Source organism: Carassius gibelio, chromosome A9, assembly GCF_023724105.1.
Source record: "Carassius gibelio isolate Cgi1373 ecotype wild population from Czech Republic chromosome A9, carGib1.2-hapl.c, whole genome shotgun sequence".
Taxonomy (NCBI): domain Eukaryota; kingdom Metazoa; phylum Chordata; class Actinopteri; order Cypriniformes; family Cyprinidae; genus Carassius; species Carassius gibelio.
The window spans coordinates 18,974,437-18,990,297 of NC_068379.1; the positions used below are offsets into that span (position 1 = coordinate 18,974,437).

At 37.9% G+C, this 15,861-nt stretch overlaps 1 protein-coding gene across 5 annotated transcripts in view; it reads right to left on the bottom strand.

Annotated features, from left to right (window-relative positions):
* Positions 1 to 375: 375 nt before the first annotated feature.
* Positions 376 to 15,861, bottom strand: part of LOC128019854 (band 4.1-like protein 5) — a 37,367-nt gene continuing 21,881 nt past the window's right edge. For 4 of the 5 annotated variants that reach the window (XM_052606150.1, XM_052606149.1, XM_052606147.1 and 1 more), the window contains 10 exons: positions 12,526 to 12,671; positions 10,748 to 10,839; positions 10,424 to 10,549; positions 10,149 to 10,213; positions 9,916 to 10,038; positions 8,246 to 8,327; positions 3,576 to 3,653; positions 3,349 to 3,408; positions 2,600 to 2,724; positions 376 to 1,915 (listed from right to left, as the gene is read on the bottom strand). In XM_052606150.1, the coding sequence (XP_052462110.1) occupies positions 1,849 to 1,915; positions 2,600 to 2,724; positions 3,349 to 3,408; positions 3,576 to 3,653; positions 8,246 to 8,327; positions 9,916 to 10,038; positions 10,149 to 10,213; positions 10,424 to 10,549; positions 10,748 to 10,839; positions 12,526 to 12,671 (964 nt within the window). In that variant the 3' untranslated portion in view covers positions 376 to 1,848. The remainder of the gene's footprint in view (positions 1,916 to 2,599; positions 2,725 to 3,348; positions 3,409 to 3,575; positions 3,654 to 8,245; positions 8,328 to 9,915; positions 10,039 to 10,148; positions 10,214 to 10,423; positions 10,550 to 10,747; positions 10,840 to 12,525; positions 12,672 to 15,861) is intronic. The other variant, XM_052606148.1, reaches the window with a different exon arrangement.

Consider the following 15,861-nt stretch of genomic DNA (forward strand, 5'->3'; position numbering starts at 1 on the left):
ATGAAATTCTTTCCTCTGCACAACTTGGTGTAAGGTTTCATCTTCCAGACCAGATCATTATGGTTTAGTCTTAAACCTACAAACATTGCCAAGTGCATTAGGTTGAATGAATTTCCTAAAGTTCATTAAGTTTCCTCTTTTATGCTTAAACCAGCAATACAGGCTTACCCACAAATACTGGATTAATATCAGCAACAGGAGATGAAATTCTAAACCGATTTGGATTTTTTTTTTTTTTTATCATCATCTATTGCTTTTAAGAATAGAACTAAGAGGCAAAAATGATACCAAGGAACTTTAAGTAAGCCATCCATTCTTTTAGTGTGGTTTCTCTTTTTAACAAGTAAACAGCAAGCTGTAACAAAGTAGGGGTCATAATGTTAAAATATCTTTTACTTGTGGAACATCACATTATACAAAATGACAGAGCTTACAGTCAGTGTATTGATATAAACCGATCATTGCTGTGACATCTACAGATGATTATTATATGCAAATAAGCCTACAGTGTGAGCCTTGGAGAACAAAATGATTAGCATATCAATGGATTCTAGCTACAACTGTCTTCTGTGATTGAGCACTTCCACTAAAGACAGGAGAGAATAGAGCAAATCAGAACACGTAGACCATAAAAACAACTTTAAGGAATCCAACATATAATTATTTACAAGTACTGACTTTAGAAAAAGTTCAAATTTGACCTCCAAACATTTCATCCCAGTGATTTCAGATCCAGTGATTATACCAATTACGTACTTATCAGTGTACTGAAAAATAGCAGCAAATGCTTGCAGAGGAGGAGGAATGGTCCTTGAAAAACCTCTCACTTGCGGTAACCACTGACACACACGGCAAATGATGTTTCCCCCTCCATTCCATCACAGTAAATGACATTAGTTTGTTTACATGGTCCAAGTCTTTTTCAGTTCTGATATTGTATAAGCCAGTGGGTGACGGAGGTCTCAGCTGCTCCCGTGTCTCACATAACATCTCATACAGCATCTTTAAACACAGTGAAACATACTTAAGAACTGCATTTACACACTACACAGAACATCCAGTGTAATATTTCAATTAAACACAGTAGATGACATATTACTCTAACATGTTATTTTGTAATATGTTCATGTACATTTAAAATCTTATATGAGCTATTAAAATAAGGCAGGTCATAACTACTATGTTTGGATAAAAACAGCAATGATAAAAGGATCAAACAGCAAATCTTGACTCAATTACTTCGTGACTGTAGTTGCCCAAGGCTACACAATAGTGCTCTAACAACTGTGGAGTGGAGAGTACAGTACTTACAAGTGTAATAATGAATGCAGCTACTTCATAAAAATATAGAAAGTAGAGTAAAAAACAAAGCAAAAAACACTACTAGTTCTAAAAATTGTCAGCGATGTATTGTGATTCAAGGGTTCACAAGCTCTCCGACAGTCATCCAATCAGAGAAGATGTAAACAGGAAGTGGACAGCAGGTGGATCAAACATCCTGTCAAGACAGGACTGGGTCATTTATGTGCTTTGCTACACCTGAATAGTGTCATTCAAAACTGGTATAAAAATCATAAAAAGGAATGGTGGTCTCCAAACACTAGAGCCCGCTGTAAGCCCTTTGTGTACTTAAGAGTTCAGTTCTTTTATTCTTGGTCCTCAGCATCGAGATCTGGGCTTGCAGATGTGATCTGACAAAAGCCAGCAATCTTGAAGATTAAATTGCAACCCCATGCACGCCCAGAGTCCAGTTGTCTGTGCCTGCATTGTAAGCGCATTGGAATGTGATTGACTAGAATGTAGGAAAACATTTATCATGGACCTGTGACAGGTGTTGGGCATGTGCTCTCAGAGTTCAGTGGTCAGCAGTCCTTTGGGCTTGTGGTTGTCGTCCATGACTGGGTGAGCCACAATACTGTCAAAGATCAATTCAGCAGTTGTTAGTTACAGTCAGAGGAATAATAATGTAATAATATTTTACTGTATTCTTGTTTTAACTGTATTTTTGCTCAAATCCTTGGTGAGAATAAGAAACTTTTCAAAAACCTATCTTACTGACCTCAAACTTTTGAATGGTGGTATGTTTAATTGAATACACTACTACTCTGGAGTGGCTGTCAGTGGACCTACTATGGGCTCAAAATAAAACTTTAATATAATATAAAAGTAAATAAATCCATCAATAGTAATTTAACTGCATTATTTACAAAGTACTATTGTAGTTCTATAGCCAAAAATAAAATAAAAATAATAATAATTACACATGAAAACATTTTAAAATATAAAATATTATCAAAATAAACTATTAAAATAAAAGAAAAATTGCTTCATTCTCTTTTGTAACAAATTTCAGTATTAACACTACTTTAAATAAAGCAGAAGATATTTGTCATTGAAGAATTACTGAGTGCACTTCTACATAAAAAATTATTAAAACATTAAGAGCAGTGTAATAAAACAGTTTATAAATGTAAACAGTTACAGCATGACGACTCTTGGTTTTATTCCCTACCAAGCTGAATCTGATTTCTTAGGAAAGTTATACGACAGCTGTCCTCAACAGAGCAGAGAAAGATAATGGAGCTGGGATGAAACACACCTGGTGGCAATCACATTGTGAGTGTGAGAGAGATTTGGGAGTGGGGAAATAGCTGCCCCTTCAGGATGGTGAGATGACATCTTTGCTGTACAGTCAAGGAGGCCGTTAGTAAAGGTGCCAGACTGCTAGAGGTGAGAGAGGAAGCAGGGGGACAGTCAGTCACTAAATTAACTACCACACTGTAAAAAAAATAAAAATAAAAATCAGACCTCTCCAACTCAGAATTTGTGTGAATTAGTGATCATATCAAAATGTTTCAATTGTCCAAACTGAATTAGTGTGAATTAAGTTTTATAAATTCAGTTAGGCCAATTGAAAAAATTTTATGTAACCAGTCACTAGAAAGTTGGAGACGTTTTTATTTTTTACAATGAAGAAATGTGAGAGGAAGTGAGGGTAATGAAAATGTACGCTCCATTGAACATGTGGCTTGATAGTGAGTCAATATCATCAGCTGCAATAAGAAAGCTTCTTCTAAATCTATACATCTACAGAACTGCAGAGAAATATGAACAGTCATCCATGTGCAAATGCTTAAGATAGTTGCTGTTCTTCTACAAGGAAGCAGATCTGGAATCTAAACCAGGAAAAAAGCTAAACCACAGGGATTGCTAGAGTCAGTTGGATTCAATCAATCTATTATCAGATTAAATTAAATTTCCATGTAATATACCTTCATCATAAATGATTAAAAAATGACGTTATATCTTCAGATAAAACAAAGGCCTTGATTTTAGAGGTCAACTCACTATAGGTGCTGAAGCTGGAATGATCCAACGAGGAGTGATTGTGGGTTTTGGAGCTGGCACCTGTGTCAAATTAAATATTTTTATACAATATTACTACTTCAACAGTGTGGAAAGAACTGAAGAAAATAGGCATTATTGTTCCAAACAGTCAATTATATAATCAAACAGTGAACCTTTGCTTACTATAAGCATTACAAGCATATTGGGAGCTGCAGTGCTGAACTTACTACAGGGATGGGGTCTGTGAAGTCTATCAGGTTATCAGTCAGAGGGGCTGTCAGCGGCTCAGGGTCTTGACCTTTGACCTGCATTGTAAAAAGCCACATGTTCTAAAGCGCATGCCAACCAAAAGCACATTCAATGACTAGATTTGCATTTCCTGCAGGATGTGTCAATGTTGGCGAGGCATCACAAAAAGTCATGCTTCTGTAATTATTTGAAGAAGAAAAATTGGTCTCTATTGGGAAGACATTTTGGTCACCTGAGGAAAAACATTCTTTGTACCTGCAATAGTGCACACACACAACTGCTGACTTGAATGTTCCATTTAAAAAAAAGAGTTACACAGGAGACCAGAGGTTGAATATTAAATTAACACTTTACTGTAACCCGGCAAACACAAAATAATTGTTTTCAAAATGTTTTTTTTTCTTTTGTATTAACCCTTTTTTCCTTCACAGATGAAAGAACAACTTCATTAACTCAGGGCAAAGCAAACAATCATATCAGAAAATAGAAAATCAATATGAAGAATCTGATTCTGCAATTCAGATTGAATTCAGTTCAAAGTGTATAATACTGTTCAGTTGGGAAACTGCTGTGGGGTTAGCCGTGCTACAGAAATAGAGCAACCTGTTGCTGCCCTTGTGGAGTCACGTGATGAGGTCCTGCGAGGCAATGTGCATTGCCCCAGTAGTCAGTGCAGTCGTACAGACTCATTACTCAAAAAGGCATACGTTTCTACTACATGTATAACCCGTGCGGAGAACACAATAAGTCAGTTACTCCCTGCCACAACTAGCACACTCAAATTCGGCAAATGTTGACTCCTCAGTTTCACAATTCCTTCAAACTACTCTTCTTGTCAACTGACTCAGGCTCAGTGCAATCCTGCCAGGCATTCAGGATCATCATCGTTTTGCCATTCTAGAGCAATGATTCCACCAGCATTCTACTCCACAACCTGAGGGGTTATAGAGGCCCCATGCTACTGAAGACACTCAAGGTTTTCAATCTGACCAGCACCAGTTGCCAGTGGGGTCCAGGGCCACCAAAGCTTGAAGTTAATGATTCTACACCTGCAGTACTGAAGAGGGAGATGACAGTAGATCCATGGGTTTGGACTACAGTGAGCAAGGGGAATACTCTGCAGTTTTAACGCGGTCCCCAGAGTTAGGATTGACCCTACAGTGATAGGGGATCCAGTTCGTTCAGAAGCTAGACTTGAGACATCTAAACATGATCCTGAAAACTCTTCTGTTTCGGATGTTACGTGAACGTAAGATGTTACGCTACGAGGCAACGTTCTTCGGTCAGTCATGAAGGAGGATTGGTTTACAAGCATCAATACTGTGCAAACAAATACTTACACTGGAATGAAACTGAACTCATGTGTAATGTCTGCCACCCTCTCACATGCCCAAGTGGACAGCATTCTGGAGATCCTTGCTCGTTTCCAGCTGTGTGCAAGCTTGCCTTACAAGACAGTTACAACTCTTGGGGATGCTGACAGCCACCACTTCTGTGATTCTACTTTGCTCGCTTCACCTCAGGCTTTTCCATCGATGGAAAAACAATTTGCAGTTGAACCCTGCCAGAAATCTTCACCGGCTGATTGTTGGCTCATGCAATTGTATCCAGGCATTGATACAATGGAATCGTCAAGATTTTCTGATGTCAGGTATCCTCCTAAGGGTCATTCCTTCTCATCAAGCTATGGTCACAAACGTCACTTCCCTCTTCAGGTGGGGGGCATCATGAAATCACAGGGGTGTTTGTGGCTGTCAGTCTCCATCTTAGTCCAGGGACCACATCAATCTCCTACAGTTTCGTGCAGTTTTCCTAGCCCTGCAGCATTTCTTGCCAGGTCTGGCAGGCTGTTATGTCCTCATTTGGTCTGACAACACCTCAACAGTGTTTCACGTGATCCATCAAGGTCGAACAAAGTCCGTTAAGTCCCTGCATCTCACCCACAAGATGCTCAATTGTTTTTTTCCTCGACTAGGATCATCAAGTTCAGTTCAACTCCTGGGACCAAAAAATCAGATAGTGGATGCTCTGTCATGGGATCTTCTGCACCCAGGGGAGTGGAGGATTTAATCGAATGTGCTGCAGTAGATAAGGGAGCAGTTCAGCAAAACAGAAGTGGATCTTTTTGCAAAAGAGGCGAACAGTCACTGTCGCATATGGTTTGCAAGAACAGAGACATTCAGTCCGTTGGGACAGGATTTTCTGTCTCACGAGTGGCCAAACTGTCTGCTTTAGGAGTTCCCTCCTCTTCCACTTCTGTGGGAGACATTATACAGAATATCTCTGTGCCACCATAGTGTGTTACTTGTAGTACCTCAATGGCCAGCCAGGCCTTGGTTTCTCATGCTTCTGTCACTGTTGTTGGGAAAGCTATGACAGCTTCCACTTTGAAGGATCTGTTGTCACAGTTGGAAGGCTTTTTGGGTTTGTCCTCTGGGGCAGACTGTCTCTTAACAGATTGTAAGCCCACTGTCATTCATACCATAACTAGTGCTAAAGCTGCATCCACACATCAGATCGATGCAGCAGGTTGCAGGATTTTCTCGTCTTGGTGCGAGGAGATATTACACGTTGTGATGTTCCTTGGATTCAGGCTAAGCAGCCTCCATGCTATAAGTATATGGTGCGGCCATTTCTGCTCATCATGTACCTTTAAATGGTTCTTCTATTGTTAGTTGCAGGATGATTCTGGTGTAGTGCACCAACATAATCCTTTTTTACCTAAAGTTCTGCTTCTTCAGTATATGAATCAGTTAATCAATTTGGCGGCTTCTCAGTCAGCACCACAGTCAGACCAGTCAGCGGATCACCTTTTGTGTCCTGTGCCACCCCTAAAGGGCTATGTGACCGCTACCGATTCCTAATTCCAGATAAGTTATTTGTCCGGACAAGTTATTTGTCACTTGGAATTTGTGAGAAAGGCGTACTGAAAGTTAAGGCTGACCTAGTGTCTATTATACTCGAGGCTCAGCCTACTTCATGTGACTTTTTGAGTTGTGTGTGACTGTAAACGTCTCAGAGATTTTCCAGATGTCCCAAACAGTTGTAAGGGAGCTTCATCAGAGAAAATAACTTTGCACCATTCTTCTGCTGTCCAATCCTTGTACATCCTGTAGAATTTCAGTCTGTCCTTGAAGATTTTCTTGGAAAGGAGTGGCTTCTTTACTGCCCTTCTTGATACCAGGCTTTGGTCCAAATGATTTCACCTCACTGTGTGTGTGAAAATGCTCTCTGCTGCCATTCCTGAGCAAGCTCTGCACTGGTAGTGACATGATTCAATAGCTGTGCACAGCATATTATTTCTTCTGTGAGGTTGTGATGTTATAGTGCACGCACAGGGCTGTGCGATATGGACAAAAAAAAGCTATCGCGATATTTTGATCAATTTTGCGATTTCGATTTAATCACGATTTTGACACACACAGGCATGCTTTACAGTCATAAATGCATTCAGTATAAATTTGAAACATATTTCCAAAAGAAAACCATTGAGAGCTTTATCAAAAAGTTGTAACATGTCTCTAGAACAGACTTAAGTCAAAATAATCACTAAGTAAAGATATCAAACAAAATCTAGACATATGGCAAAACATTATAATAAAAAAATAAAATAAAACCCGTGTTCAGGGAGGGTTTTTTTTTTGCCATGCATTGGTCATAAAGCTCACTTTGCGGTGCATCAGGTGTTATATGTTTGCCCAATATATTTATTGCCCAAGGTTCACACGTACTCTGCAGTGCGTATACAGTAAGTTATGTGTACGCGGTTCAGAAGCAGCAACGATAGCGCATTATTGTAACGCGAAAGCACGTTAACAAAACCAGATGCGCATGCTCAGATCATAGACTGTATAAGGCTCAGATACACGCTGCCATACAACGTATCTCCTCTCGCTCAACCGGTGTCCTGTGCACTCACAACTCTCTCTGTGCTCATGAGCAAGATATTAAATCTTTAAGCACCATTCTATTTATAACCTTTTCTGTTCTCATCTTTTACCGCATGCAATTTGAACGTTCTGTTCCGTTAACATGGGCTCGAAAAAAAAAAGGCTACGCATCACAGACAGTGTGTGTGAACCTGGAGTTAGGCATGTGCCCAGTCTGCTCTGTTCTCGCGCTCCACTTAGGTGCGTTGCATCCTGATTGGTTCAGATAACATACTGTGGGAGCTCGGGGCTGCGGAAAATCATGCTATAAATAGATTTAGAAATCGCACACACTCAAATCCCGATTTTATATCGATTTCGATTAATCGCACAGCCCTAACGCACACTGCTTAAAGATTTTGTTGCATGATTAAGTACTGAAACCTGGGAAAAGTGCTTTTTTTGTTTGTTTCATCATCAACAGGGTTTTGGTTACATGCCTGAAGTGAGGTCTGTGGTTAACGAGGTATTTTCAAATTTTATTCTATAACAAAATTAATTCCGTAATACCTCCCTCTTGATTTTTTAAAAGCTTTTATGTATCTTGAAAAGGGCAGTTGCTAACAAGTTGATAAATGGGACTACAGAGGTGCTTTATTTTCCCTCTAAAAGAGAGCAAGTTTCAGTGTTGAGTGAGTAAATGATGGTGTATGTTGACAGCTGCTGCGGACTCATGTTACAGTATGCCAGCAGCTGGAATGACATTAAGCCACTGTTACCTTGGATGACTGGGCTTCATTCACTGGATCTAATGACAGAGGCGGCACAGAAGAGATGAAGTCATCTGCGTTCTCTTCCAGGCTGAGGACAGACAATGAATAGAATGAGCACTTTCATGAAAAAATGCCCTGCAAGAGTAAATTTTGAAGCTGACATATATGATAAAACAATGTCGGCTGTAGCTGTGGATGAAAATGTTTGTGAATATTCAGGTCTTTTCAATAGTGATGAAGCATGTCTGAGAAGAGAACTGGACCCAAACCTTTTGATTTTGAGCACTGGAAATTAACACAAAGACATTGAAAACCTTTGAGCATTTCAAAGCACCTCTCAAGCTATTCATTGATGTTCATTCAACAGAAATCACAAATGTTCAACCTTGAATCAAACCTTGTGAACACCTCTAATGAAGTGTTTCAGGAAATGACTCAAGGTCACTTTGTGATTATGGGTTTGTGTGTGTGTGTGTGTATGCATTTGGATGGTTTCCCTCCACAGCAGAGTGGCCTTCCAGAGAGTCCTGACAAATTTTTACACATTTGGCAGATGATTTTGCCAGTGTGTGTGTTCCCTGTGAAACAAACCCATAGTTTTGGTGTCTACAAATTGAGCATCTGATGTGGGCTCTGTAATAAATAATTTAATCTCTGGTTCCTTTCCATTATACCCAATTTTCATATTGTATATGATTTAATCAGTCACATAACGTTTACTTAATTCTATATATATCCAATTATAAATGCATTTAAGACATTTATTTTCCAAATGTCTCTTTTATAATGTGACTAACAGAGCTGAATGGTTCCAGGTCAGTGTACACAGCTAATCATGCAGTCTAAATATGTGGCATGAGTACTAGAGGTTACATAAACATATTTTTCTAGGCAGACCACGGCCATATGACCCATCTGTAACTACATACCAACGGTATGCCACTAGATGGCAACAGTAAGCTTTAAATCGCGGGCTATATTTAAGAATGTTCTGGGTTCAATACAAAGTTCAGTCTATGGACATCATCTGTGAAATGCTGTCAAATAGAAAAATAAAATAAGTTATAATTTAAGTTAGCAACTGCAGCATCACAATCTAACTTTTAGGACACAGCAGTGCACAAATTTGTTCTACCTCTTTTACCCTTGTTACTTCTACCACAGGTAAAATGGCGGCTGAAGATACACTTTGCACTTTTAAATGGGGTGACCAAGCGTACTCTGATTTCTTTATTGCCTAAAATATCCAGGTGATGGCAAAACTGAATTTCCAGCAGCTATTATAACAGTTTTCAGTGTCACATGACCTTTCAGAAATCATTCTTAATATGCTGATTTAGTGAATGGTTGAAATTTTTGAAACATTATATTTACACAGGTTTGTAAATGAATACCCTGATCTATCTGTATATCTAACATCCTGAAAACATATAACAAGTCCTGGCTTGTTGATGGGAGGACCAGGTGGCCCCTTTAATCTGGGTGTGCCCCAGTTTCTGCCTGCCTGCTTATGCTCCACGGCCTCAGACTCTGTCCCAGGAGGATTACAGGCCCACAGGCTCACTCACACGGCGCTACGATGTCTTAATCCACACACTCAAACAACAAAGCAATGCTTTTTTGTAGTACAATCTTCTCACTGTGCCTGGACTAGGTTTTGTGTGCTGTGGGCTCACCTGCTGGTAGAACAGGGCAGCAGGCCGGGCTGTTTGAGCAGGTCCCAGGACTCCTGGCGCTCCGCTCTCCCACTCACTGGCAGAGAGGTTGTGCTTCCCATACGCCCCCCATGACCTGTCAATCTGATAAAGAGCCAGACAGGCATTGCTATCCATCAGTCATATCATTATAAAAATAATCCTTTTTAATAACTATCTATCTGTGCACAACTTTTACAACAAATATATCATACCTGGCTGCAGTTTCCTGTAGGTTACAGTTCTTTTCTGGAGGCAGTCCAAGCTCATCTCTAGAACCCTAAACAAAAGAGATGAACCTTTCCAAACATATACAAGCACTTTGCACTTCAGTAAAACTGACACATACCTTCAGTCTATCTGTCCCACTTCAGTATACCTGACATTAACATGCTGATGTCGTAAGCCATGTATGTAGTCATTAAATCACAAACCGCTGAGTGTCTGAGTGCAGATGAATGTTAACACCACTATGAGAGTGGCTGAATACCTTGAGCGCTGCCTCTGCCTGAGCTTTCAGGATGTTGCTCTTGAGTTCATCAGCTTTTAGCTGGTTCAGGACAGGACTGCTGCTCACACCATTCAAACTTTTTTCTGTTAGTTTGACCACTTCCTCCTGCATAAAAAAACCATAAGCTGTTAGCATTAAACATTAAATGTACAATCTCAGGTTGAAGTGACACAGTGGCCATCACAATCTCTGCTCCTTGTATTTAAAGTCTATGTCAAGCTTTGATACGATGTGGTGTGTGTGGAGGGGGGGCATATTTCAAAAACACCATTTACAAAAAGCTTTCCAGATGGCTGAACTGACCTGGTTGTTCATGTTGAGGTTGACATTGGTTCTGGCTGGAGCAGACACTGGAGTATTTTCAATCTCTAGTTGCTTGAGCCGAGCTGCAGCCTCTGTGGATGTGAACCGTGAGCATCATTAAACAATAAGAGGTCAGACAAGACAGATGGAAACACATCTGCATGTGTGGGGATTAAACATGTTCACGCTGGGGATAATCGGTTCACACAATGGAAAGGCAGAGCATGAAAAAATTGTAACTGAAAAGACAATAATTAAATAATAAAGTTATACTTTTTTCATAAAAGCATGTAGAGGTTACATTTTTTCTTATTATTATATAATTATATGATTATATTATATTTTATAGATGATTCATTATATGAATTTAAATACATATATTTATATATCCAATCTACACTACCATTCAAAAGTAAAGGGTTGGTAATAGGCTTGCTGCGGTAGTAAGTGTTCCTGTTATTACCGGTGTTCGGTTGTACACCGAATAAATTACTTGGCCACCGCAGTACTGCCCCACTGTTGTTTTGCTTTCTTTTATAGAAATAAAAACCATTTAGTTCAGCTGGACAACTGACGCTACAGTTGTAAACTGAAAGTGCGCGCTGCAGAGCTGCAGCACAGTGCAGCAAGAGTCAGATTTCACTGGTCACGTGAATAAAGTGAAAGAGACGCTTTCAGTACAAGCGCTTCAGGTGTATACGAGTGCGAAGGTGCACGCAGCAAATATGATGCAAATACTGAGGAAACGATGGTGGACAGAGGCTTTGTTTTCAAGAGAAATGTAAAAGTAAAAGACCGCTTCTCACTCCAGAGAGGACGAGCATGTTGCTTTTCTAGACAATAAAACATGCAAACACTGTCACTGAAAGCCAATTTAGTTTCAGTTTTCTTTTCTTTTTTTTCATTTTGAAAATCCTGTTTTACCTGACATTAAGCTACAGATGCTTTTTTGATTTGCTTGATCCCACAGTGTTTGCTAGACTTTCTGTAACTTATTAGTCCATACACAATATAGCATGTGGTCTATGCCATGACTCGTCTTATTAATTTTTATTAATAAACATTATATAAGTTTGTCATTGTACTGTTGTATTGCTGTTGAGCTTTCAAGCATTTATGAATAAAGATGTAAAAGCAACACTTATATTTTCTTGTAAAACCAAGATAATTTTATATATTTTAAAATGTAATTTATTCATGTGACCGTAAAGCTGAATTGTCAGCAGCCATTACTCCAGTCTTCAAGGTCACATGATCCTTCAGAAATCATTTTAATATGCTGATTTGGTGCTCAAGAAATATTTCTAATCACCAATCATTATTATTGTGGAAATCATGATACTATTTTTTTCTACAGGACTCTTTGCTGAATAGTTCTTATTGTCATCTTTAATCAGTTTAAAGATTCCTTGCTAAATAAAAGTATTAATGTCTTTATGAATGTTTCACTGTCCCATACTTGTGAACAGCAGTTACGCAGTGTTGGTACTGGCCAATAATGTTTTATTTATTATTTTGAAGTGGAGCATCCCGGAAGCAGACGATATTAGTGTTTACTTTTGACCTAGATCAAACTATAAACTCTTTTATAGTTAACTATAAACTCTACATTTATAATATATATTCTACATTTTTTTGGGATGCCCAATTTTGATTTTGAAACATTTATAATTGTTGTGAACAAATTAATTCATTAGGATATAAAAAATTCTGCAAGAAAAACATTGTCCGAAATTTCTGCCAGTGCATCCCTCTGTATCCGTGATGTGTTAACTCACCGGCCAGAGAGAGGGTCTCCTCTGTGGCTGTGCTGGCAGGGGTATGAGCAGAACCTGCTCTCACTTCTTCTGCGGTCATCATGGGAACAGGGACTCGAAGCACCTCATCTATGCACGTCTCCAAGAGGTCAGTCACCAAGGGTATGCTTTAAAGGATGAAAAGGTTTATTACCATCTGTCAATTACAGGATGTAACCCTGTATGTTGCTGCTCAAACATGGCCCACATTGATAGATATATGACAAAAGTGACTCACCTGGACAAAAATGCTTGAGGCCAGACCAAGACTCAAGTTACAGCTATGCAATAGCCCAGTGTCACATTTCAAATATGTGACAGTTTCAGATGGGTGTTGGGCAATGAATATGCATTTCTATACGCTGAATAATGAAAACTTTAGAAATCATAAATGAGCAGAGATACCGCATTCAGCATTTCTGAAGAACTTCACACCAAAGGAATGGAACCGTTATCTAATGGAGTCATATGCCAACTGACTACACACATTCCACTAGATCTAGATTAACAGACCACACACATGCACATTAGTAATGCATGTACTAGAATCACTAGAGCAATGTATTCCTTCCCTTCCTCAGTGAAAAGAGGGAGAGAATGGTCACATTCCATAAACAACTAGAATGAGATTAAAACTCAAATAGTAGGTTTTGGACATGTCACTCCTCACCACACTGACTAAACCCTCTTGGCACTTTAAAGTATTCAGTGTCTGTACTAAGTACTAAAAAACACTCCAGCTTGAGAAAACAAAGAGTTCATCATTTACAGAAATTCACAGTAAAAACCTAAAGAGAAATTGAAACATACAACTGGCAGTTGTTTGTTCATTTTAATCAAACGTCTTAAAGCCATGCAAGATACATCTGTCCTTTGGTTATAGTTGTACTGTCTACAATCTGAAAAACAGTGAATACTGTACTACACATTGTCAAGTGGATAACAAACAAGTCAATAATAAGATAATTCTGATCACACAGAGATAGTCTAAAATAAAATACACAATTATAATCGCACTTTCCACAAACGTGTTTGCGTACTCCCTAAAAGCACAAATCCAATGTTCTTAAGAAAAATATTTATTTTCTATTTATATGAAATAGTCGATCCAAAAAGAGTCCCAACTTAAGTAGGTCTGTTACTCAACTTTGGTGTTTTAGTTTTTCTTTTTTTTCTTTTTTAATGCAAAGTCGGCAACACCAAGTCTCCAAAAGTATATATATATATATATATATATATATATATATAAAATGCATAGCGTGTGAGACACTAATAATGATAATAGTTTAATACCAAATTACAAACTGGTAATAATGCCAAAACAATAACATATCAACCAAGTTGTTTATTTTTTGCCTGCTCTTTGTCAGTTTTTTCTTTTATAAATGCTTACATTTAATGTTTATTACTAAAATAACAAAATCAAATGTCATATGATATTGAGCTTGGCATCTTGAAATACAAACAACATTTTCTAAATGCCATGTACTTCCTTTCACTGAAAATACTTCATTTTTAAGAGTTTAACGTCCTACTTTGTTCCCTAGTTGTGGAAAACGTCTAATATCTTTGTTTTAAATGTATAGTAGGCATAAACAATCAAGTAAAAGTGTGGTTATGATGATTCAAGGCATAACTTAAATGTTTAATAAATAGCCAACAAATGTCAACAGGATATTTTCTGGGTGATAAAGCTGGCTGAATAATGACCAAGTCATTCTCGTCGAAAGTACAGCCACAGTAAGGACTTCAGGCTTCTCCCATGAAGGTGATCTCATCCTTCTGGCTGGTTTCAGTCTCAGAAGGGAAGGGCTTGAAGGGTTAAAACGAGGGGAAGTCTTTAGCTCAGGTAGTTTCGCTTGATCTCAGTCAGAGGGTATGCCTTTTATCCTGGCGTTCCCTGGCGCACAGTTTGTATCCGAAGAATGTGGGGGTGGAAAGGCTATGGCAGCATCGGTGTATGAAAGAAGGTGGAGGAAGCTGCCTGTCCGTCACGCTGGTGGGACTGAGGGGGGGTGGGGGGGTTGAGTGTTAGCATAAGGGACAGAAATTCTCTATAGTCTGATGTGTAAAAGTCAGAAAAGAGTAGGCAACGTAAAGAGAGTGGATCACATGACAAGAGGAAAAGTAAATGTAATGAGTTAAAAAAATAAATAATAATAATAATAATAAAAATAAAATAAAGGATTAGTTAACTGCATGCAAATGCTTCCTAAACCACGATTCAGCATTTTTCTTCTTTCCTCATTGAAATCAACAATGAAAACCTCAGATTTGCAAATGATGTTCCTTTTTATGTGTTAGTTGATTCACATAATTTAAATTAAACTACTGAGCAAATAACACAATGTAACAAATGTTTCACTTAAATATTTATGGTTCTTCTGGTATTCTGTGGTGATAATTATTATTGTATTATTTATTTTCACATAGCATCAACATTTCATTAAAATATTTGGATCAGGTAAATTGTTGTTAGCTCATTATTATGCATGTACCATATAATATATATATATATATATATATATATATATATATATATATATATATATATATATATATATATATATATATATATATATATATATTTTTTTTTTTTTTTTTTTTTTTTTTTTTTTTTTTTTCATGAGCACTGTTACATGATAGATAAAAAGTAATGTGAATTTCATATTCAGAAGAATGTCCACATTTATAAGAATAAAAGTGAAACAAAAAACAAAAAATCACAGTGTAATTTGAAACAGTTGTACAGGCTTTGTTCAAAGTATTTTATAGCTTACTATTCTTGAGTTAATTGTCTCATGAAGCAAAATGATTTTTTTATATATCATTAGATCCTAATTTATTATTATTAATACCAATTAAATGTAATAAATTAAAATAAAATTGTTACTATTATTATAAAAAGATTGCAAGGTCATGGAGAAGCAGATGGTAAGACAGATGTAAGGTGTGAATGATGTGATCAAAGAATAAAACATATTGGAGTAAACAACACTAGGTTAGGCAGAAGGGGATGGGTTTGGTTAGTGAGGACAATTTATATAAATTAATAAGAATCAATTTAGACATTTTTCATCAGAAAGTGATGTCCACCCGTCTGTTGATTCCATCTTGAACTTGCCAAGCAAAGGTACTAGTACTGAGACCACCTGTATTAGTTTCAGTCTTGAAGTAGAGGACAGGACAGTCACAAAGCCAACAACACAATGCTGACTGCTCCAGGTTACTTTACACCCCACTATTCTATTTACCCAGCTGAGATCACAGGCCTAACCCACTGATTGGATTGGTTTGGACTAGAATCAAGAATTGAAG